This window comes from Seriola aureovittata, chromosome 9, assembly GCF_021018895.1.
Source record: "Seriola aureovittata isolate HTS-2021-v1 ecotype China chromosome 9, ASM2101889v1, whole genome shotgun sequence".
Taxonomy (NCBI): domain Eukaryota; kingdom Metazoa; phylum Chordata; class Actinopteri; order Carangiformes; family Carangidae; genus Seriola; species Seriola aureovittata.
This window is the reverse complement of record NC_079372.1, coordinates 6039637-6063608: the sequence shown is the minus strand read 5'-3', so window position 1 is coordinate 6063608 and position 23972 is coordinate 6039637. Positions and strand designations below refer to the sequence as shown.

The 23972-nt window shown below is 45.9% G+C and overlaps 1 protein-coding gene across 6 annotated transcripts in view; it reads right to left on the bottom strand.

Annotated features, from left to right (window-relative positions):
- Positions 1-1204: 1204 nt before the first annotated feature.
- The window catches only part of rarga (retinoic acid receptor gamma a), a 44039-nt gene continuing 21271 nt past the window's right edge, over positions 1205-23972 (bottom strand). For 5 of the 6 annotated variants that reach the window (XM_056385349.1, XM_056385347.1, XM_056385346.1 and 2 more), the window contains 7 exons: positions 6989-7137; positions 6454-6595; positions 5191-5354; positions 4599-4775; positions 4079-4283; positions 3704-3862; positions 1205-3547 (listed from right to left, as the gene is read on the bottom strand). In XM_056385349.1, coding sequence (XP_056241324.1) covers positions 3180-3547; positions 3704-3862; positions 4079-4283; positions 4599-4775; positions 5191-5354; positions 6454-6595; positions 6989-7137 — 1364 coding nt within the window. In that variant the 3' untranslated portion in view covers positions 1205-3179. Of the gene's footprint in view, positions 3548-3703; positions 3863-4078; positions 4284-4598; positions 4776-5190; positions 5355-6453; positions 6596-6988; positions 7138-20665; positions 21146-23972 lie in introns of those variants that run through there. The other variant, XM_056385351.1, reaches the window with a different exon arrangement.

Sequence of the window (23972 nt, the reverse complement as noted above, 5' to 3'; positions counted from 1 at the left end):
GCACTTTCTTTTGTCATTAGTTGTCTTGTGATGTACTGTGGTGTTTCTCAGATACACTCTTCTTCCTATTTCATGTTGTCCACCTTTCTAAAATTCAATAAATACATCATAATGGACAGATTTACTCTGGATCTTCTAGACCACTCTATCTGTGAAACAAAACTACGGGAAAGAGTAACTCTGATGATTTTCTTTAACACTACCACCTGCCCTCCTCTAACTGCAGAGTGAACAAATCTTAGGAACAGACCTATATCTGATGTCCTTGTTCAGCAGGAGGCTGTGATTTATTAGCCTCTGCACCCACAGCTCTCCATGGCCCAACAGAACCTGCTCCCATCCTCCATGCAGGGTGAACTCTGCTGCATGCAGTATAACCTGCAGCCATGGTGTAAGAGCTCCCTCTACTGATGCATCCTGGTAATGTGTGGTTATATGCAAAGCTATTCATTTACAGTGTTTAAATATTGTGCTTGTGTGGGTTAAATTTCATGAGACATTTTTGCATGAGGAAGAAAATCAAAAAGTCCAGTAATCTCACAAAAGTAGTTTATTGTGCCTCTTACTGTTTATATGGCTTTTCTTTGTATGACAAGAGTTGACATAAACAGAGGGTAGACAACACCTTGGCCATGTTGAAAAACAAAAACAAAACAACATAATCTCAATATTCTGCCTGCATTACCATCATTAACATCATGACAGCCCAGCAGAGAGAAAGGATGAGGTCATCACACAAGAGTTTCTGTGTGATAGCACCATGCCGAGGACATTCACCCAATGACTGAAAACATGATACAGCATTCACACACACACACACACACACACACACACGCACACACACACACACACACTCACACACACTCACTCACACACACACACACACACACACCACACACACACACACACACACGCACACACACACACACACACACACTCACACACACTCACTCACACACACACACACACACACACACACACACACACACACACACACTCACACACGCACACAACTCTAAATGACGAGACCTGCCCATATTCAGAAGATGGGACCTCTCACCACTATAGAGAGAACGTTCATATTGCTTCAAAGAGAGACCAAAAAAAAAAAACCACCTCTGTACTGTGTATCAGCTGCACTCTCCCAGCTGATCGCCTACTGAGACATTTTAGCAATAAAGAAATGATACGCGAAAAACACATATTCCTCCACAGCTCCTTTAAAAGAAGTCAGGATTTACACAAGAAGACAAGTTGATATAATGGCTTTTGGGATGAGAAGGCAGTTTGCTGCATGGATGCCAGCGCAAGCACAGGCGGGGCAGTGATGACGATGATGAGGAGGAAGAGGAAGATGATGATGATGATGATGATGATGATGATGATGATGAATTGCCCCTCCCTTCTGGGAGAGTCAGACTGGCATCCATGCTGTTTTTCAGACTTATCACCTTCTATATACACGCAGAGGGGTTGAGCTGATCAAAACGGAGTCAAGAATACACACATAAATATTGCCTGTTTCTAGCGTGCCTGAAAGCAGCTAGGGTTTGGTCCTTACTGAAAAGCCCTGAGTCTGATTCCAAAATGTCTTCCATAAGGATTCCTGCTTATGACTTGCATATGTCTTTGATTGATCATTATGTTAATGCATAATGCTGCTACTATGTGTGGATGTTTTTGCCCGTGCTGAAAGTGTGCGTGTATTTGGCTCATCGGGGAGTGCTCTAGGGTTGATTGTATTTCATGTGTTGACGTTGTCCTCAGTTTGGACATGCTAACGGAGAGACAAGCTCACAGACAGTGACTCTACTCTCAGCGGCCCAGATGTGCCTTACTTGAATAGAGGCTAACAAAAAGTGCTACATATACGGTCAAGTGTAAATCTCTGTCCGGGCACTCGATGCCAGGTCGGCACATCTGCTACAGCTGGGGGTAGAGTGAAAGGAGTGTGTGTGTGTGTTTGTGTGTTTGTGTGTGTGTGTGTGTGTGTGTGTGTGTGTGTGTGTGTGTGTTACATGTTTTTGTGTATATATACTGTGCATGAGATCAAGGGTGTGTCTGTATTAGCGCATGTGTGAGTGCTCTGCTGTGAGGATTGCTGGATCGTGGCTGGAGTCCCTGCCAGTAGTCAAACTCATGCTCCAAAGATGACTGTTCCTAACTTTGGCACAAAGATGCAACTTTCCACATTGACAGCGTATGTTGGCTGCAACGAGAGCAAAATGAAATAATGCCAATTCCCTGATAACAGAAACTGATTAAGTCACTGCAACATAACAATAGTCCTCTGGGTTGATTATCATTGACATCCACAGTGAGCCAAAGTGCCCAAAGAAGCCCTAGCCAAGCATATGTAGCTGATAAGGAAGACCCAGCCAGTTCTGATTACCCTTCTTTCCCTCTGAATATCTTCTCAGGAAAGCTCTTCAAAGAAAAAAAAACTTGTCTAAAAGGATTCATATATAAAACCAGAATAACAAAAAAGACAAAAATATAATGGTATATAGATATGTATGGACTTGTTCATAAATTGAAAAAAAGAAAAACTGAAAACAATATTCAAAAGCAATAACCACAAAAAACAAACGATTAGCATACTCGATTTGGTTTTGCCCTGTACTCTTGTTTTCTTTTGAGAAATGTGCTTGTTGTAATCCATCGGAATCAACTGCTCAGTTCTGGAGTCTGGTTTGGCCGTTCCCCTATTTAGATATAAACAACAATAGTGGAAAAAAAAGAGACAGTTAGCTTTCTCAAAGAGGTTATGTTCTTTTTGTCACCTTAACTTCCCTCTTGGCTATGCCAGGAGTTCATATGGTTTCCTGTCATCTCTCCTTTGCTTTATTTTTCCTGTAGTTCACTTGTCATGGACCATGTGGCCTGAGTTAGAAGTGTCTGTACACATAAGGCTCTGCTGTGCTCCGCTGAGGAGGACACAATGATGTGCAGTAGAGAGAGAGAAGGGGCGGAAGAGAAGGCCAGCATTTTCTTGAGGTGGGAGAGTGAGTGAGGTTGTGCTGTATGTTTGTACGTTGTGTGTGTGTGCGTGTGTGTGTGTGTGTGTGTGTGTGTGTGTGTGTGTGTGTATGTGTGTGTGTGTGTGTGTGTGTGTATGTGTGTATGTGTGTGTGTGTGTGTTTGCATTAGTGTATGGATGTATGTATGAAATGCTCTGTTCACTGCGCCCTCCCAACAAGGCCTTTCCTCGACCCATCTATGGCATCCAGAACCCCCCAGGGCTCCCCATCACTGTCCGAGCCCCTGTCTCGCTCTTCATCTCCCACGTCGTCATCGTCATCCTCGTCCTCCTCCTCCGGTGACGGCTCGCTGCCATTCTCTGTGGCCCAGCTGTCGTCCTCATCCTCGGCCTCCTGCTTCAGGACCAGGGCTGGTGGTGGAGGTGGCGGCGGCGGCGGCGGGGGCGGCGGGCTCTCGTTGCACTCTGTTTGGTCGTCAAAAGCTTCTGGATTCTCAAGCATCTCCCTGATCAAAGGAGGCATGGGCCCTGGGATCTCCATCTTCAGAGTGATGGCTCGCTCTGCACCTGGAGGCAGAAAACATGGTGTTTAGTCATTAGTGGCACATAGAGACCAGTGAAACGACAAACGACTGAAATCAGTGGAGATTTAGTGTGTAACTATATGTTTGCTGACGAAGCAATCAGGCCTTGTTCTACTAGAGTCTCTCTCTTCATACTAACCCTTGGTGCTGATGCCCCTGAGGTCAGTGATCTTCATCAGCATGCGGGGGAACATGTGGGGTTTGTTGGGGCGGCGGCGGCGGGCGTAGATCTTCAGAGCCTCAAGTAGAGGCTCTTGAAGTTTATCTACTTTCTGGGGCTCTTCTAGATCCATACGGTCTGATGAGGAGGCAGAAAACACATGATATAGTTCATTATTTACCAAAATTCTATATTATACTGAAAAAACAAAGAATTTGCAAAAGTTCTGTTATTGTTTGAAATAAATTTACATATGAAAACTAATATTTAGCTGTTTTTCTACCCACTACTTATCCTATCAAAGCACTTCCTCTCTCTACAACTGATGTAACTATGCATGTGACACTGCAGTACCTCCACAGATGAGGCAGATGGCACTGAGGAGGCCTGTTTCTGTATCATCCATCTCCAGGGGTAGAAGCTGGCCAGCGAAGGCAAACACCAGGTCTGTGAGTGGTCCGAAGCCGGCGTTGTGCATCTGAGTCCGGTTCAGAGTCAGGCCGTCTGAGAAGGTCATGGTGTCCTGCTCTGGGGTGTAGCGTGTACAGATCCTCAGCATCTGTGAGCGACAGAGGTTGGAAAACTTTGTAAGCAGTGAGCAAAATGGGATGTACCGGCGATTTAAAGCACTAAAATATCTGCAGTAGCTAAACAGATATCATCTGTCCATCAGACATCGGATCAAGGTGTCAAGCCATGTCAGTATAACTATTCTCAAACCCAACACACTCAGTATCACTTGGGCAAACCTTCCTACACTACCACTTTTCACCACTAGATGCCGGTGTTCCCTCATCTCAGAGTGAGTGTTTGTCATTCATTTATCAAAGTGAGTGAGGAGGACAAAAGGGAAAAACAACAGAGGGCTCCTCACCAGTATGTCCAGGCAGGCCGACTTCAGTAGAGTGATCTGGTCTGCGATGGTGAGGGTGGTGAAACCTGGCAGCCGCTTGGCAAATTCCACAATCTTGATGATGCATTTGGTTGAGAGCTCACTGAACTTGTCCCATAGACCCAGATCCAGCTGGACGCGGTGGTCTGAGCTGGAGTTCTGGACACACACACACACACACACACACACACACACACACACAAAAAAAAAACACCCACAAGTTCAGCATGTTGTAACAGAGGTGGTGTGCAACTCTGTTTGCATCAGTGGCGAGTTTGTCTGAGCCTCACAACACATTTACATTTTACATCAATCAAGAGGGAAAAAAAACATTTACATGTTACATCAATCATTTAGAGGCCACACAGATGGCTTAATGGGGAACTGAATTGGTTAAGCCACCACTCTGTTGGGAAAGCTACGGTGATTTTACGCCTTTGCATGCAATTTAGGAGCCTTCAGTGACGGCATAGCTCAGAGAAAGTTGCCACACATAGTATATGCATGTGTGTGTGCGTGTGTGTGTGTGTGTGTGTGTGTGTGTGTGTGTGTGTGTGTTTTTGTTGTGACTCACGGTGGTGTATTTGCCCAACTGACAAAGTGATGGGAAGGTTTCTTGGTGAGCTTTGCTGACTTTATTGACCAACTCCTCTAGCTCTCCACTTAGCTCATAGCTCTCTGGAAGCACCACCTCCTCCTTCACATCCTTCTTCTTCTTGTTTCTGTCATTACGCACCGCTAAATGAAGAAAAAGAAGAAAACAAAGGCGTTAACAGAGAGATTCCCCAGTATTTCATACTAAATCCTTTCCTCATGCAATTTCTATCTGTGATCACATGCAAAAACATCCACAGCGGTCATGCTCAGTGTCTTTCACCACTGCCAAGGACATCTTGCTCACTAGTGGAAACCAGAACTCAGAGGCAACTAAGGTTGCTCTTAACAGTATTAACATATTTCCTTTAGCAAAGCACGGACACAGGCTATCTCTCTCTTATCACCCGCTCTCTTCCTTGTCCATCTCTCTATCCACTTGACCGGTGCACACAAGCCAGCCCTCCACTCTCTCCCTCTCTGCCTCCTCTCTCCCTCCTCCTCCTCCTCCTCCTCCTCCCATACTTTCCTTCCTCTCAGGATATCCAGTAATAGCAGAGGCACAATGTGATCCCGGTCTTAACACACATCCCACACAAACATTACACCCACATACATGTCCCACGGGCTCTGTGAAGGGCAAGAAACTGCCACTTCGACACACCCGCGATGCACAATGTCAAAATAAATAGGGCACAAAACTGGATCTTTGATTCGGCGTGAATCCTGCTGCCATTATCTTTGTCATAACTCAAAATCTTTCCTGCTCTGTGGTCTTCATGAATGAAAGCAGTGTCTGTGCTGGCCAGAGGGATGAGGTTTTGTGGTGAAACGCAAAGTAAGAATCATTTCGTAAAACGATTAGTCATATGATTGGTACAGTGTCCATGCCTCGCCCTGATCACCACCCCTGGTACGCTCATCATCTGCTTCTGTCTCTCTGCTGCATAGTTTCCCAGAGTCTCTGACCGAGCATTAATAGATTAATAGGTTCACACTGTGAATCAGGTCAGATCTTTCATTTGGTGGTAAAAACCAAAGTCAGATCTGAGCCGAGAGGAATCTGAATGTCAACTGATTGCCAATGTCTCCAAGGTACCTAGGCATAAAAAAATACTCTGTCTATGTTTGAAATCTGTGAAGGAAGAATCTGCGGCCTTGTTTGTCTGTGTGAGTTAATATCCATGTTTTGGAAATGGGTCTCTCTATCTCTTGTGACTCCAGTCCTGGGGCGGGGGCTCACCTTCCTTGGACATGCCGACCTCAAAGCACTTCTGCAGCCTGCAGTACTGGCAGCGGTTGCGTGTGACCTTGTTAATCTGACAGTTCTTGTCTCGGTGGCAGGTGTACACCATGTTCTTCTGGATACTGCGGCGGAAGAAACCCTGGAGCATCAGGAAGCAAGAGACAAAAGGGGAGAGGGCAAGAGAGAGAGAGGGAGAGAGAGAAAGAGATTGTGTATTATAGTCAAGTCATCAAATTGAGGACGTGCCATTTAACTGTTTCTTTCTTACTTGCCCTTCTTTCATCCGTCTTCTCACTTAATCCAGAACAGAGAAATGAAACCATCTAGGATTTTAAATGTTTGCTTTTTTACTTTTTATTTCTTCTTAGTGATTTGATTTACAACTCTATAATCCTACCCATATTAAAGAAGTACTGAATTATCAAGTCTCTCCTTCTGATCATGATGCAAAGACAGCTAACTAACTCTTGCAGACGTATGCAACAGATCCAGAAAAAGCGGAGCTCAAAGGGCTCTGGCAGGTTCTTCTCACCTTGCAGCCCTCGCAGGAGCTGACCCCGTAGTGGTACCCCGAGGACTTGTCCTGACACACAAAGCAGGGCTTGTAGACACGAGGTGGCGGAGGTGGTGACGGAGAACTGGGTACCATCTCCTCAGAGCTGGTGCTCTGGGTCTCCACCGCTGTGAAAAAGACGGAAGAGCACATGAGCACATGATCTGTCACAAATCACTGTCCCACAGCTACTGTTCAATCTGCAAATGTCACATGTGCACTTGTCAGCACATGTAGCAGGTGTGGATAGTCGAATGTGACAGCTGACAGCATTTTCTTTTTCCATTTGATTTGTGAGGTCAGTAAGAGATGCAAAAATTTCACCTGGAGGTGGATTGAGACACATGATCATATTTCTTTTTTGTTTGTTTTTCTCTGGGACAGAATTGACAAGAAAAGAGCCAGAACGAGGAATAGAGTATGAACTACAGGCAACAGTTTATAGTTACAGCCACCAATTACCACCCCGAGGGACGGCACTCAGGTGCATATGTGGGGAGAGTATTGTTCTGTGTGAATACAGAGAAACAAGGGAAGGATGACTGTTCGACAGCAGAGACAAAACTGCTTTTTACAGCAGCAACCACAAGTGCCCCTGATTGACAGGCTCTCTGATCTGATAAAGCCAGGTAACAGAGGTAGCTGTTGCAGCCAAGACTCAAAGCTTGCTCTTCCTCATTCCACAGACTGACAACAGCTCACAATGACATCTTGTACGCACACAGAATAGATACACGTCAAACACACATGCGTGCAAAGCCGGTGTAAAGCTCTCCTTCTACTTTTTTGAACTGGAGCACAACTGTGATGTCAGCACCACCTCCAGTCACGTACTTGCCATGGTACATTAAACCTTGTTATATTGCAAAGTAGAAACCATACAGGCTCTTTTGGAAGTTCAAGTGTGCAGCGTATGGATTCCATACTTCACCAGAGAAACATAAGCTGCTGCACACACATACTGTAGGACCAGACCCTCGTCACACATGTTAGCCTGCACAAGCTCACAGACACACATGTTACCCCCCCCCTTCCCTTACCCAACAGCACTTCTTTCAACTTTCACCCTTGCTCACCCTCAAACTTCAACCCCCCAACCCTGCATCCCACCACCCCCTGACACACAAACCCTATTTTTCTCTTGTTTCCTGGCCCTAAATTCCTCAGTGCAGCCCTGCCAGGTTTTAATAGAGGCCTAGGCTCGTAAGGCGGCCTATAAAGGCGGTCCCATGGCTGGACTGGAGGCCCCAGCCCGGCTGGCCTACACTTTATTGGGACTCGGTCACCTTGGGCAGCTATTCACACCACCAGCTGTAGCTCCCAGCCCGTAAAAAAAAGCCAATCATAAAATAAAAAACAGGGAGGCTCTAAAATTCTAACTTTTACTGCCCCCAACTCCCCCCCAGCACCTTCAATGGAAAGCACAGAGGGCTAGCCTAAACTTAACCTACAACCCCACCTCCTCCCCTATCTCACACCCAAGGCTGAAGCAAAAACCACCAGCTTGGCTTTTTACAAGAGAGGGGCGACTTCAAAAAGAAGAAGAAAAAAAAGGGGGCATAAAAAGAGGAATTTGATAAAAAACAGAGAAAGGGGCAGAGGGGGAAAGGGGGAGGAGAGGACACAGTTGCTCTTGAGGGCAAATCTTGTTCAAGACCAAACTGACCATTACTACCACTTCTGTTACAGCTGCTTTGACTGGGCAGCTACTACCTCATTAATGATAATAACAGAAATATGTCAGACATTTTTCATTTGTTGCCTGCTGCTCAGACATCTGTTTTTCATATGTATTTTTATATTTGACTATTCAGAATCCACATTCAAATTCTTCCTTTGATAGCCTTACTTTGCTGGAGGCAAAGATGTTTTCCATTAGTTTTAAGAGCAATCCCAATGCCAAATGTACAAATCAATCTAAAACCTGAAGTTTACGCCTGCTGAATGTTTCTACAGCAGTTCTCATATCTCCTTGGCCAGAATGCAACAAAGCGGCAGGGTCAGTGGGAGAGCAGAAACCCTCTGAACGTGCCATGAACCTCTGTGTTTATGCAATAATAACAGCAGCAAATGAGGCTCCAGACCGAGCGCTGACAACCCCTTAGAAAAGGACAAACCATATGTGGCGTCAAGTAACGAACACTGACTGACATTGTCTAAATGGAGAAAGAAAGCGAGCCAAAAAGAGAAAGGCCATCCTGGAGAAAACTCAGACAACAGCGAGAGAAAAAATCAGGCTCCGTCAACACGTTGAACCTGGTTCCTGCCAGAGAACATGACTCCTGTACCCGCCTTCAAGACTTTACCTCATTCAGCCCGCTCCATCCAAATCCCCCACACCACTTACCCCAGGGCGCCACAGTGAGAGGGCCCATTCAGGCAGCCGCCCTGAGCCCCTTTCCCCAGTCTCCTCAACTCAGCTCATCACTGTTTAGAAAACAAAGCCCTGTGAAAATGAGAGGCCCTCCTTATCAGCGCTCCGAGGCCCGGGGCACCATTTGCATGACAATCAGCCAGCCGAGGCCTGTGAGCCGATGACGGACGGTTGAGATGAGAAGGAGTGGGATAGGTGGGTGGCTGCTGTTGTTGGGGGAGGAGAAGAGGATGAGAGGGGCATGAAGGAGGGATAGTTGAGTTATCAGTAGCCACTGTTCGTTTCCTGCTAAGTATCAGTTTACTCCCTAATCCCTTCTCTCAATGCTCTCTGTGCACAAGTGGCCCAGCTGCACTGACCAGGCCTAATCCCCCGGCCACATACACACACTGATACTATTCAATGGCGACAAACTACACATGCAGGCACGCAGGAGGATAATATTCACTAGCTACAAACTAGCGAACACACACAATAACCCCCCCCCCCCCCCCCCCCCATTACACCAAAGTGCTTCAGCCTGAGCTGGATGTGCCGTACATCATTCTCCACAACCTCATTAGATGTGAAATGTAACTGCACACGACAGAAATAGCTGTTTAGCTGAAGGTGACTTCAACTGGGTCAATTACATTAAATTCTAGGTCAAGTCAACGGAGCCAATCGATGTCCCTTTAGGTTCAACAGATACAACAGGAGAGAGAAAGAGACAATAGGAAGAGATAGTATAGAAAAACAGGAGACTTTCTGGTAACACTGAAGCTGCCTGTTGTTCACTCAGCTGGAAAGGGGAATGTTTCTAATGTATGTGAGCAAAGGCATGACTATGCGGTTCGTGTTTTGTGTTGCAACACACTCCTTTTAACTGAGCAGCATATGACATTCTGGCAGGGTAACAAGTATTCTTTCACAATAGGCCTGCAGATTTTGTCTACGTGACTCGTTGGTGTGATTGAATCTTCAGTGGGACACTGTTCCAGAAGTCTAGTCTTGGCATGTGAGAGTGAATGCACAGGCTGTTTCTGTGTGAGGACAGTGCACATACAGCGCTGGACATGAGCAAGTGGCACACACATATTTGTTGCCGTTCACTTCTGTGTTTCATGTCGTTTGCGTGCATGTGACTCCGGCCAGCGGAGCTGCCCGGCCTCTATTTGATTTGCAAACGCAGGACTGTTCGTAACAGTGCGGCAGTGAGCTCCAGTGTTCCCCATTAAATACTCTCATGTGTGTGTGTGTGTGTGTGTGTGTGTGTGTGTGTGTGTGTGGCTCATTGTGCTCAAGGTTTTTTTTTTTTTTCCTCTGTTCGTGTTAAACTGCAAGCACGGACATGTGAGGCCTTTGTCTCCATCTCTACCTTCATTAAACAGCCTGCAAAGCTTGCGTGTTCTTGTCGAATGTGCTGAGCAGTAAAAGAGTGTGTGAGAGAGGGGCACACAGTAAAGCTCACTGTGAAAAGAGGGGTGGGTACTTGGGCAGACAGAAGTGGCAGAAGGGGAGCAGATTGAGAGAGGACGGTGAACAGTGGGCTGGAAGACTTGCTGGCACACTAGGTGGGGCCTTTTGAGGGTGCCCTTGGCCCTCTACCCCATAGCAGAGGCTACAGCACCGCAGGGTGCCGAGTGACCATCAGTACACCAAAAGGTTTCCATGAAGAACTGGGCTTCACAAAAGAGGAAAAGAAAGTACCACACCCATGTCAGTGGTGCCAGTATGTTTCACTCTCCTTCTCTCTGTTTCTCTGCCCACGTCTTCCTGCCATCTCTCTGAGGCTTCTGCTACAAGGTCCCACACAACAAGCTCGTTTCCTTCCTCTTTTCAGTGCCAGTCTTTCCGGAGGATCTCCGTCACTGCTTTTGTAGCCACTTCTCTGTCTCTCCCTCATCACTACACCTTTCTGCGCGTCCTCTCATTTCTCACAGGTTGAATAACAGTGTGGCTCTGTTCAGGCTCTGCTGCACACAGTTGAGTCACCTGAAAGATTTTTCAGTGGGAGGTCTCTCAAGTCTCTATTGTGTGAGTTACACAAGCACTCACAATGTAACCTGCCCTACAACTGAGAGAGTAACAGTTTATATGGTGGACTAGTTGGTAGGAGAGAGGGAGGAATGTGCGCGTGTGTGTGTGTGTGTGTGTGTATGTGTGTGTGTGTGTGTGTGTGTGTGTGGCTCATTGTGCTCATGTTTTTTTTTTTTTTCCTCTGTTCATGTTAAACTGCAAGCACGGGCGTGTGTGTGTGTGTGTGTGTGTGTGTGTGTGTTGACAAGGAGGGGGGATGCTTTCATTAAAGGTGCTGAGCAGTAGCAGCACCTTTCGACAGCTGTCAGAAAGCTCATTACCTGGGCTCCAACAGACACACACACACACACACACACACACACACCAACACACGCCTGCAAAGAGACCCCCGCTATGCTGTCTTTTGAAACAAGTTCTATGATACAACCAGGCTGCCGACCAGGAGAAGGCTCAGGTTTGAGCGGTGAAATCACACAAAGCTGGTCAGTAGAAACCAGACATCAACACACACACCCCTCCCTCCAGGAACTTACACCCCCCTGTCAGAACCAGCAGAAAGTCATGAAACACAGAGAAAGACAAACACATGTGTGAATGTACACAATGCACACATATGATCTGAGACCAGACGTCTATATTTTGTGGCATGTGTTCATAGCCACTATGAGCACGACTGACTTAAGCTCTGGACTTTTGCAAGTGACACAAAATGACATGGCACACAAACTCCTGCCAACACACACACACACTTCACACTTCTTTATCTATAGTTCCCCCAAAGAAAGCATACAAGCAGAGCAAAGCAGGAAAGGCAGCAGGTGGGATAAGCCTGTATCCTCAGGGCACATTTTAAAAAGTGGAATTACCCTTGCAGTCTGGTGGTGCTCTCAAAACACCCTTTCTTCTTTACAGCACCTCATAAAGGGCCTTTTGATATTTTCTTGATGGAGTCAGCCAAGTCAACATTTGGCAGCAACCACCCCAACCCCCAGCCCCCCCCCCCCCTTCCCTTTTTCCTGCACCACACAACCCTGTCAAGAAACACACAAGTTGGCTTCAAACAGACTAACTTGCCCACCAAGCCGCCTGTCCCCCGTGAACCCAGAAAAAAAAAAGTTTCCTTCAGATGTCCTTGTACAAAACCTGAGGAAGGAGGTATTAAAAAGAGAGGGAACACTAAAGGAAACATCATTTCAATTAAGGGATTTTAGTCAGTGGCCTTTTATGGCTAATTCAGGAAAAAGCAGATAGTCAAGTGCAGATCTGTGGAAAAAATGTGCCCACTGATCCCTGCGGTGAGCTCCAGCTGACTCTTCATCTGCCCACCAGAAGACAGAGAGGAACACAGCTCTCCTCCGGTGACTGGAGAGTGAACCCGAACCTGGTAATCCAGCGCAGGCCTGGGCCATTGATCATGTCAAGAGGACAGGACAACTCACGGGCAGGCGAGGAAGCAGACAGACAGCGGAGACAGGCCGACAGGCGAGGTGAGGAGAGAAGAGAGGAGAGGAGAGTCATCGAGGGAAACCCTGAGTCTTTGATCCTCGGGTTGTTTCTCGTCCTCCCAGACTTCCTCTCACCATCTGTAGCCCTGGCTCTCACCTGTCTGTCTCTGGCAAGGCCACTAGTGCTCGTTCAATTGCTATTGCTTCCTCCCCACAACAATAGAAACCTACAAAAGTAGAAGTAGCCCAGCCGTGGCTGCAGCCTGGCTCTGTCAGAGGAAGTGAGGGGAAAGGAGGATAATGTAAACAACAACAGTAGTATTCACTCCAGCTCATTGGGGGAGCACCGCAGACCAAAGCATGCAAACGCAAACCTCTTATTGGAAGGAACAAGCACACCCACAAGTTCATTCCTACTCAACATAGAAATGCCCGTGCACAAGCATCTGCACACACAACACAAAGCACTTCCTCTTGCCTTACATTTGCAGCAGCTCAATGAGTGTTTTGTAAAATCAAGTGGCCGTCTATCTAATAACACTTCTGATTTTACAAAGTCCAGATTTCCATTTTTCCTGTCTGTTGACTTGGATGGACTTAAAATGCAGCACTTTGAGAGAGACAAAGTGATTTCTCAGTGATTAGCAATCCAGATTTATGAGGTGATTTTTGAGAAATTGCAACACTGGCACAAAGTCCCCTGAAACTGGCACAAACACTCAGAGTCATATCAGGCGTAGAAGTCACTCTGAGAAACTTCTGCTTTGAATGGTTCAGTGGGCCAATGATGCATATCAGAGTTTTTCACTTTCGCTTGGCAACCAACCGCCTACAGGTTGCCCAACTCTGTCTGGGCGGAGGCCGTCAGAGCACTCACAAGATATTCAGATTGAGGCCCTTTAGTGATGCATTTCCTGCTTTGCTTGCCTCTTGTGTTGGAAGTTACGTGTAAGTGGTTAATATGGGGCAATAATGTCACATTTTGACATTCAGTAAATAAGAAACGTCACTGAGAAGATAGGCAATGCCCATTCAGTCCGTTCCCATAACAGCAGTGTACCTTGAATTCATTCAGCACTCTTGAACAAGGCATGAATCATCCCCAACAGCCCCTAACTCCTCTGCTGGATCGCTTCCTGTCTAACTGGCTGTCTGTCTGTCTGGCTGGCTGGGTTTCTCTCAGTGTTTTCTGGCAAATGTGAGGTGCTCAAACAGGGGAGCAGGAGCTGATAAATCCAGGCCTACTGACAGGATGACTGCAGCCAGCTCTCATTCAGTCACAGGTCATGCTACAGTGAAGTTACAAACATATTCTCTGCTTCATCCACTGAAGAACGTGTGGTTTTTTTAATGTGTGTGTGTGTGTGTGTGTGTGTGTGTCCATGTGTGTCAATACATGCCTACTCGTGAGTGTGTGTCATGTGTGTAAGTGAGAATGCATTTTTTGTGTCAGAATCAGAGCAAGACATCTACTGCAGGGGCCCAGTGGAACAGTGAGTGTATTTACCTCCACCGCAGTAACCTGGTTACTGCTGGTTTTCTGCAGTAGCCTGATTTCTTTATGAAATTGAGATTAAAAAAAAAAAAAAGATTTAGATGGTGTCAGTGGGAGAAACTTGACTCTGTAGCCATGTTTACTCTGAACCAGGTTTATAACAGGGATTTTATAAGTGTGTGTGTCAGAAAGTAAGGACAGGGAATGGATCACTGAGAAAACAGTGCACTGGACTAAAAGAAAAGATCATTACTGTAACTGTGCATCCTTGTATCCAAAATAAATAAATCCTAAATCTGAAGTTTCCACAGCTGAACAGTACACTATCTGTAAAATCCAGACACATGTGCACAGTAAAAGAAAAAAAAAACTGTGTAGTCTGAGTCTTGGTTCAAAAATATGACAGTAAGCTGGAGAGAAATCTGATTACTGACCAGCTGTATGTTAAGTTTTCAAGATGTGAACAGATTTTCCTGTTTCCTGCCTTAACCCGATTTCCTCAATAACATGGCTTCATGTGCACATGTAAACATAGTCTGTGAAGAAACACAGAAACGCACAAACAGACACACACACAAACAGACACACACACACACACACACACACACACAGAGACATCTGTGAAGTTCTCCACTGACATTCATGTCCTTCTAGTAAAAAAATCCCCAAGTGTCGGCCAGGCACTCAATTACAGGCATGTCAGCTAACACACACCTGTTCCCCCTCAGTGATCACAAAGGCAAAATTATACACAAACACACACACACTGAACTGGACATGCATACCGTACACACAAAGAAACAAACTACTGGAAGTATATACAAATGAACTCATGCACCATTTCCAGAAAAGTGGTCACAGCAGTTGCACACACGCACATTGGCAGAATTTGACTAATGTCCAAGTGAAAATAACGCCAGCAGGCCTCGCTTCCCTCACCCCCTCCCTCCCTCCCTCCCTCACTCGGCCAACTCCTCTTCCATCACTCTCCACCCCTGAGCCCAGATAATAGCTGTACTACACCAGCCGCCCACCACTCCCTGCCAAACACTGTCGGCTGCGTAAACACAACCCATTCACACATACACAGGGAGAGGACAGCCCGGCTCGTCTGGGTTTCTAGTCCCGGCTTGGCTGTCCGAGCCCTCCGCTTCTCATAACAGTGAGCCCCTAGCAACGCTCGAGCCAAGCCGTCAGTCAATAACACGGTGGTAACAGAACTGCTCTCTTCACACTCAGCTCACACATGGCTCCAAGCTGACATACACATACTCCTATATATACACTATACACAAACACACATGTGCAACAGTACATCGCATGCTCACCAGTGAAATAAACTCTCGTGCACCAGTACAGCACGCACACATGAATGCCAAGGTACACACTTGCACATACACACATAACTTGCCAACTGCCCACGCCTTTGTACGAGGGAAAATGTGCCTGGCAGGCAAAGAGCTGTTCTCAGTAAACAGCTACAATAGCAGCAGCCAGACATGGGTGTTAGGGTGGGCAGCCACAATACCTCTGTGACCAGCAAACTATTGTGAAAGAGCTTACGAAAGTCCACATTTTATACTCAGCTAGAGCTGATACACAGGGGCAAACTGTTGGCCCAGTTACCTCATATCAGCCTGTTCTGTCATGTTGTGCTCCACAGCTTTTCAGCTGAACAGGATTCCTCCTAATGTTTCAGAGCAAACACTCTTGTGAAATAGTGATAAAAAAAAAAAAACTTCACTAAGACGGATAGGAAAAGACAGAAAACAGCCAGTCCGAGGTGAAAGATTCAGCTTCCACATGGTTGATGAATCTTATTTACAGTGGTGTGACTGACGCTGCTGAGGCGCTATAAACTGCTACTAGAGCAGAGCAGGATTCCAACACAGGCCTGAGGAATCCAGCCTGGCACATTGTCTGTGTCTGGATTGGACACAGCAGTCTGGGTGCCCATCGCCAGCCAAACAGGCACGTAAACACTACATACGTTGACATATAGGAGCTCACATACAGACTCCACACACGCAAGCACAGGCTGACACCCTCATATTTATGCATAAGCAAAACCACACATGAAAGGGAGCTTGTGGAAAAACTTAAAGCAACTGTGGGGATTGCATCTGTTTATTTATAGGCGGCGCTGCCTATTAATGGGCTCAGCTATTACTGCAGGGCTGAGACAGATCGGTTAGCAAGGTGGTGTGATACTGCAACACAAGTAGTTCTTATACTGAAAATGGCTTCAAGCTACAGAAATGTTTTCCATGATGTAAGGTAATATAATACAATAAATATTAAATTATACGGTTAAAATTAACTTTTAATATAACAATTTAATGTATCATTATAGTTTCACATTCAGATTCAATGTATTGTTATTGCACAGTACTAAGGAGGTGTGAATCAACATGGTATGGCAACATTTTACTTTAACCCCTTCTATCATGAGCACTCTTTAAACATTTACTCGATGGGTTATAACACACTATGATGTAGTTGCGAGCAGATATGACATTTGTTTTTTTTTATGTACAGTATTGTCAACCACTATAACTTCTCCTATGAATATTTTATACAACAACACATTTTAGTATATTTTATATAATCAACACTTTTGCTATATTGTCATTCATTATCTGTTTTATACACCAGCTTTCACTTATGGGAGCCGACAACTGCTTTGTAGTAGACAGATAGATTATTACATTGCTATATACTGCTGAAGTAAAAGTACAGTGTTATCCAGTAACTGTGCATTTATACACGCATATGTGTACACACAAAACCCTACACTTACGCATACACACAGTAATGCACCGGCCTCCGGTCAGCAGCTTAGCGAAAATAGGGGCTCTCTGTCTGCTAACTGCACTCTGAAAGTAGCTACTTTTTTGATTACAGTCTGGAATTAGAGAAGAAAAAAAAAAAGATTAATCTCATGCTTCAGTGTTTTGTACGTTTCACTTTGTACTGATTTTCTACTTCAAACAGCTCATTCAGTTGCTTTGGCATAATTGTTTTCAGAGGCACGTGAAGGTTTTTCCCTCGGCCATATCAATTACGACTCAGTGACCTTGGACCAGCTGACTACTTAAGCCTTTTAACTTCAGCACATTCATTTGACATTATCTTGAAAGGATCAGCAAGGTTTATGTATATATAACAGCACTGACAAGCACTGACAAGTCCTCATTAGAACCGCAACTATGGTATTATAAGTCTCCTTCATTCTCTCTCTCTCTTCAATCTCTCTCTCTCTCTTACACCACCCCACTAACCAAGATACCACTATCTATTCCCCGTGCTGCCCCCTCAGGCATTCTAATCTTTTAATTGAATCTTTTGTAATTATAATGAAATAACTGCGGACTTCTATCAGGGAGAAAATGATCGGGCCAGAATGTGCCAGCGGTTACAGGAAGCTCTTATTTCTCTGCCATTGCTGCTGAGATACACCCCCATTTCAATTAGCTCCTCAATTCACATTTGAACAGCACATTAAGGAAAAACAAAGAGGCGTGTGTGCCTGTGTATGTGTGTGTGTGTGTGTGTGTGTGTGTGTGTGTGTGTGTGTGTGTGTGTGTGTGTGTGTGTGTGCGTGCGTGCTTGTGTGTGACTGCACACATAGTGATGGATTACTCAAGTGATCTTTTACTGCCTTGTCAGTCTCTTGTATGTATCGCTTTCGACTATCACAATTAATATCCAGACAGTGTCCAAAGAGATCGAGCTACGAGTGTGTTTTGGTGAGAAAAACGCACTTCCCCTTCTTCTGACCCTGGAGAACTGCTAAACGTAATTGCCTCATTCTTCTAAGCAAATGAACATTGACAGAGAGGGGATTGGTCTGCATAGGCTCTCTCAAATGGCTTCCCTGGCAGTTGACTAATTCAGTTCTCATTGACGTATGACTAAATCAGTGTCCATTATCCTTACGTCCAGAGCAGCTCAGATGTAGTACCAGCTCGGTGGCATAAGGCACTTAAGAGCATTACACAAGCCAAGCTGGTCCAAAGGGTCTCCTTTTCAGCAAGCTGACAAGACCGCCACACATGGTGTAGATCTGACATTGGCCAGGCCGTAGCCTCTGACTAACCTCTGACATTGAGGTCTCCTGCTGGTGAACAAAAAAACAGGAAAACTGACCATGTCCCTGGCTAACGGCCAACAACAGTGACACTTATCACTGCAGGAGATTTACTGCCAAGACAATAGCATATACTCATTTTGTGAGAGATTTAGGGGCACAACATTGTTTACTGCATCTCCACAGATTAGAAAAAGAAATTCTGACGGACTTCTTGCATCCACGTTTTCATAAACCACATTTGATATTTTTTTCACCACTGTTGAATTCTTTTTGCGAGAGGAAGAAAAAAGGAAAAAAAACACAGTTTGACCACAGTAATTCATTGTTGAGTATCATGGCAGGGCCAGGTGACTCTCTTCACAAACCCAGCGGTTATTTTGGTGTGCAGCGTGCATGCTTGTGTGAGTGTGGCATTAGGAGCCAGACAGGTCCCTCTGTTGTGCAGCTGGGCCGGCTTAATGAGATATCAGACTCAAACATCAATTCATCAGCCTCATTGATGAGGACAATGAGGGGCAACTGCTTCAGTAAAGAGAGGCATTATGGCCTCTCGTGTGGGGATAGGGCAGCCTTGTTTACAAAGGTTACTGAGCACAGAGGGGTTGAAACAGTACACCACACCAGCCTCCACTTTGCTCTGCTCTGCTAGATTCAGCTCTCCTACCCTCGGGGCAGCTTCTCTGGACTTTTTTTATCTCTTTGATTTTCAGGAACAAAGACCCAAAAGAAAAATGTACTTCTGGTATCTGGAGGCCTAATTTTTAAACGTGTGCATGTGTGTGAATGGGTTAAAAGGAGAGGCCATAGAGGCCTGATTGATTAAATAAACAAATCTCATCTTGTTATCATCAGGGCTCCCCTAGCTAAGCAGAGCAGGCTGAGCTGGTTGGAGTCCCCCCTGGCCTCGGCCTCCACTGACAGGGCATCTGTCTTCATTAAAGCTCAGCCAGTGTGCATGACAGCCACTGAAATGCTGGTGTCTTCACGATTAATGAAGATAGATGACTCCCCTCGAGAGGCAGTAAAAAGGAACAAAAAGCAGGAGGATGAACAAACAGAAAAATACAGAAAACAAAATCATTCAGAACCATATTCAAAAAGCTCCCAAAAGCAAGAACACAGTTAAGTTGTTTATCCCACTGCTCCATCTTTTATTCTTAATTGTTTTTCCACTGTCATATCTGGCTCAACTCCCTCCACACTTCTCCCACCATACCATGCATACACACCCCCCACTCCTTTTCCACTCTCACACGCTCTCTCACAGCAGTAGCGGCCCCCTGGAAGTGTATGGAAATGGACCCCAGTTTTGTCTGTCCAGAGACAGGCCTGTCGAATGAGACGCTGACAGAGAAAGAGAGGGAAGAGAAAGCTGGCAAGAATATCCCATGGCATTCTTAAGACTCTGTATGCATTCCACATTTCTAATTTATTCATCCATTTATCCATTAAATAATTCATCTGCTTACTAATTCATTGCTGTTTGGCTCGAAAGGAATATCATTATCCATCTAGTATCCAGAAGCACAAACAAACCTCGGACCTATGAGCACCGCAGTGGGCTCTACACAAAACATTTGACATTTGTAATATTGGACAGGCTACATTTGTCATTAATGTTTCATGAGAAATACACCAGAACCCAAACTTCTAGTGTCAAGCCTACACCATGAACGGATGGTAAACAAAACACAGAGTGTATCCCAAGCATCAGTGTTTTCTCTTCCTGTTGTTCCCCCAACCCTTTCCTCTTTCTTTTATCTGTGGATACTTTTGTTTTTAGTATACAGCACCTGGCAAGGTCAAACCTCAGGTGGCTCGCATTGTCGCTGAAACTTGACTCCATGGACTCAAACTCACAAGTCAAACATGGACACACACACACACACACACACACACACACACACACACACACACACACATATCATATCATAGCAGAGAGTTTCTTTCAGATGACTGAGCAGCTCAAACTGGATGTGAGGGGGGGAAGAGAGGACAGGACAGGAGAGGAGAGGAGAGGAGGAGAGGAGGAGATGAGGGGAGAGGAGAGGAGACTGTCTGTCCCAGTCTTTTCCTGTGTTGCTCTGTAGCCCCTGACAGCAGCCCCATTGGCTGAGCCCTGAGGGGTAAACAAGCCAGTAACGTGAGAGAGAGGGAGAGAGACAGAGAGAGGGGGACAGAGAGAGACATGGTTGTGTCATACACAAAATACAAACAGGATGCCACTTACATTGAACACTGGCACTGCCCGTCCAAGCAAAGGGGTCCAACCCCGCAAAGAAGGGGCTCGCCTTCCGAAGCATGCATGCACCGCGACTGGTGACATCATAGAGCTGACGGGGGCCCATTCCCAGAGCCTCCATACAGTCGAACATGGCACCCCCCCGCCCTGAGAAAATCACTACAAGCCCTCAGTCCTGCCTGCGTCCTGTCCTGCTTCCACCGCTCACGTCACCCGCTGAAGCAGTGACAACAACAAACAGCAGCAACAGCTAGCTGGATCTGCCGCCTTCCCTTCCCTCCCTTCACTTATCTCTCGCTGTCACTCTCTCTCTGCTCTCCTTTCCTGCCGATGCTGGAGTTTCCCTCTTTCCCTCTCAGCTGGAATGCAGATCTGGTTCCTGCCTGGCTGAGCTGAGCGTGACTGACTCTCTACTCTCCCCCTGCCCTTGGGTGAGCTGCTCCCTGTCTGCTGTAACAGACCTAAATAACAGCCTCTCACAGCTCTCGCTGAGCCCCAGACACGGCGGAGCAAACCAACTGCCTCAGCATGACGCTCTGAGAGGGGGTGGAGAGAGAGAGAGAGAGAGAGAGAGAGAGAGAGAGAGAATGCCAGAGAGGGAGGGATAGAGAGAGGAACCCAGGAGGAGGAGGGGGGAGAGGGGAGGGAGAGGGGGCCGACCAACAGACCCTGCACTGGAGGAAGAACTGATCTGGTTAGAGGACAAAACTTTATTCCCATTCTTCTTTAGCTTTTTTGTGCGTGCTGCTTTTGTGTTTCATATTTCAGCCCCAAACGCAAACAAACCCCCCCCCCCACAACCACCACCACATTGCCTCCCATTCAGATCTGGTCCCTGTCTCTGTCTGTCTTTACATCGCACCTCCCCCAATTCCCCTGCAGTAAATATGAGCCCCCCCTCCCCTCCCTTCTCTGAGCCCCCGTCTCTAATCATAACCATATTAAAGTCCAGCCACTGGCCGGGTGTGTATGTGTGTGTGAGAAAGAGAGCCAGAGACACAGAGAGAGAAAGAACATTGTGCTGTGGTTGAACCCAGAAACCAGATGCCAGGGTAAATCCCTCCCTCCTCTCTGTCTGTTTGAGCGAACAGAGGATGGGCAGTTCTTTCTGTCTCTCCCTCTGGAAGTGCTTTAACGGTGATGGATGAGGGTTGCCTTGCTCAATCCCCGCAGCGCATTTACACAGACAAATACCCCCTATATACAAACACACCATGTGTTGGACACACTTCTCACAGGTTCACTTGACCTTGTTTGTGATTTATTTCTGAGCAACCTTTGCAAAGGCACGTAGAAGTGCAAGGACGCAGATTTGATGAAGTTGTGCAAGCGTAAATTTGAATGAATCAAGAAGCTACCTGAATGATCAGGAGACTGTATCATTGAGACTCAGACTATAAAATTCTGGCTTCCACATTTAGTCTCCTTTAACAGCGGCTGCTCTGTGTATTGCTAAAAACAATTCAATTTAAAACACAGCAGCTCCCTCACAGTGACGGTAAATCAAAGGAAATCAATAGGCGGTCTGCGGTCAATGAAACAGCCTGTCACTGGTTCTAACTGTTGCTCAGCAGACAGATAGACTCTGGCTGAGCTAAAGCAAACAGCCTGATACAATGGGAGATATATGATAATAGAATGGCTTTAGTCTGTGTGCCCCGCACATTCATCTCCCCCCTGTCAGACCAGTACAAGTGGTACAACCCAGCAGGCAAAAAAGACACCATTTCCTGTCAATCTGTGCTGCTGGCTACGCTCTCCATAAACACACAGTGCCCTCCCTCCCTCCTCCTCTGTCTAACACTTCACTCTTTTTCCTGTCTCATGAAAGAAACCATGCTTTCACGTTTAGGGGCTATTTTGAATGATTTAGATTAAGATGTTTATTGACCTTAAAGCTATTCCTCCAGTTGAGATTTCTTGTTTATTTTCTTAAGCTGGCACACTCGCACACATGTGGGCTGACGGTCTCACACACACTCACGCAAACATTTCACAGCTCTTTTGTCGCATCAAACAGTAAACAACATCAGTAGTTTTTATGTGTTTCTTCATACAGCTGTCAGGTCATAAAGAGGAAGTTTTATAACAGCAAGAATAGATAAGTGAGCCTAGATAACCAACTGTTATCTATCAAAGATGCTCCTGCTAACGGTATGTTGTTAAAAATGACTCACTTTTCCTTTTCTACCTCTCCACCCATTTATACAATAATCAAAAAAAATGTCCTGATCTGGATGCATTTCAGATTAAATCATCACTGCCCCGAGTCACATTTTTATGATCCACAAGCATTCTTCTCACACTTGTCTATCGTCTCCTTCCTGTCTTTTTTTCTCTCTCTGCTAGTTTCATACAGCATCCTGGAAACTAAAAACTGGCTAATCCCCTGGTGTTTAAATGTTCTATGTAACATCAGTGTTGTGTGCCAGGGCTGCTCTCTGGGCCGCCGGGCTGCAACACAATCGATTTATAATATCATGTGCTCACAGTTGAAACCCTTTTGTTTTTGGAGATTTATGTCCCATATCTGACTCTCTTCTGGTTTTGACATTTCTTTTTACTGTGTTTGAGACTATAATTCAGACCACTAACCCCAGGTTCTCCACTTATTGGCACACAGCGTTGCGAGCTGCAAGTCTTCCAGCGCTTCAGAGGGTTTGCGGAGTGAGTTTAGACATCTAATCTACACATACTCCATACTGCTGCTGACCCAGGCCGGTCCCTGCCTCCCCTCCCTCCTCCCCTTCCTTCCCCGGCCAGAGAGGTTGAACTCTAGAAGAAACCCCCACTGGGCCACTAACTTTCCCCCCAAACTTATCCTGCCCTCCCTCCTTCTCTCCCTCACTCTCTGGCTCACCAGTCTCTCCTTAATCCCCCCCCCCCCCCCTGTTTCTGCAAATACTCTCCCCATTTCATCAAGTTCCCTATGGCCATTTTTTCCCGACTGCATGATTTGCTTTAGTTGACAAAGTTCTCTGCTTTTGTTTCTGGTTTTGGAAATGTTTCATTTTCAGTGGCTGCCAGCTCACTGGTCATTCTGTGTGACTGCTGCTTTCAATCATGTTTAACTGTGCTGATTTTAACACATATTGAAAAAACGTTTTAAATTTTCCACTGCGCTAGGATTTTCTACCTACAATGTTTTCATCTCTTTATCTATACAGAAGTCAGCTCAGTCAGCTGGGCCCAGTCTGCTTATAGCTCCACGTGGGCTGGAGCCTAGGAAAATGAGGCTTTACTACTGTCTGACACTCTGATGCCAATTACAGATAAGACGTATACTCCACATTGT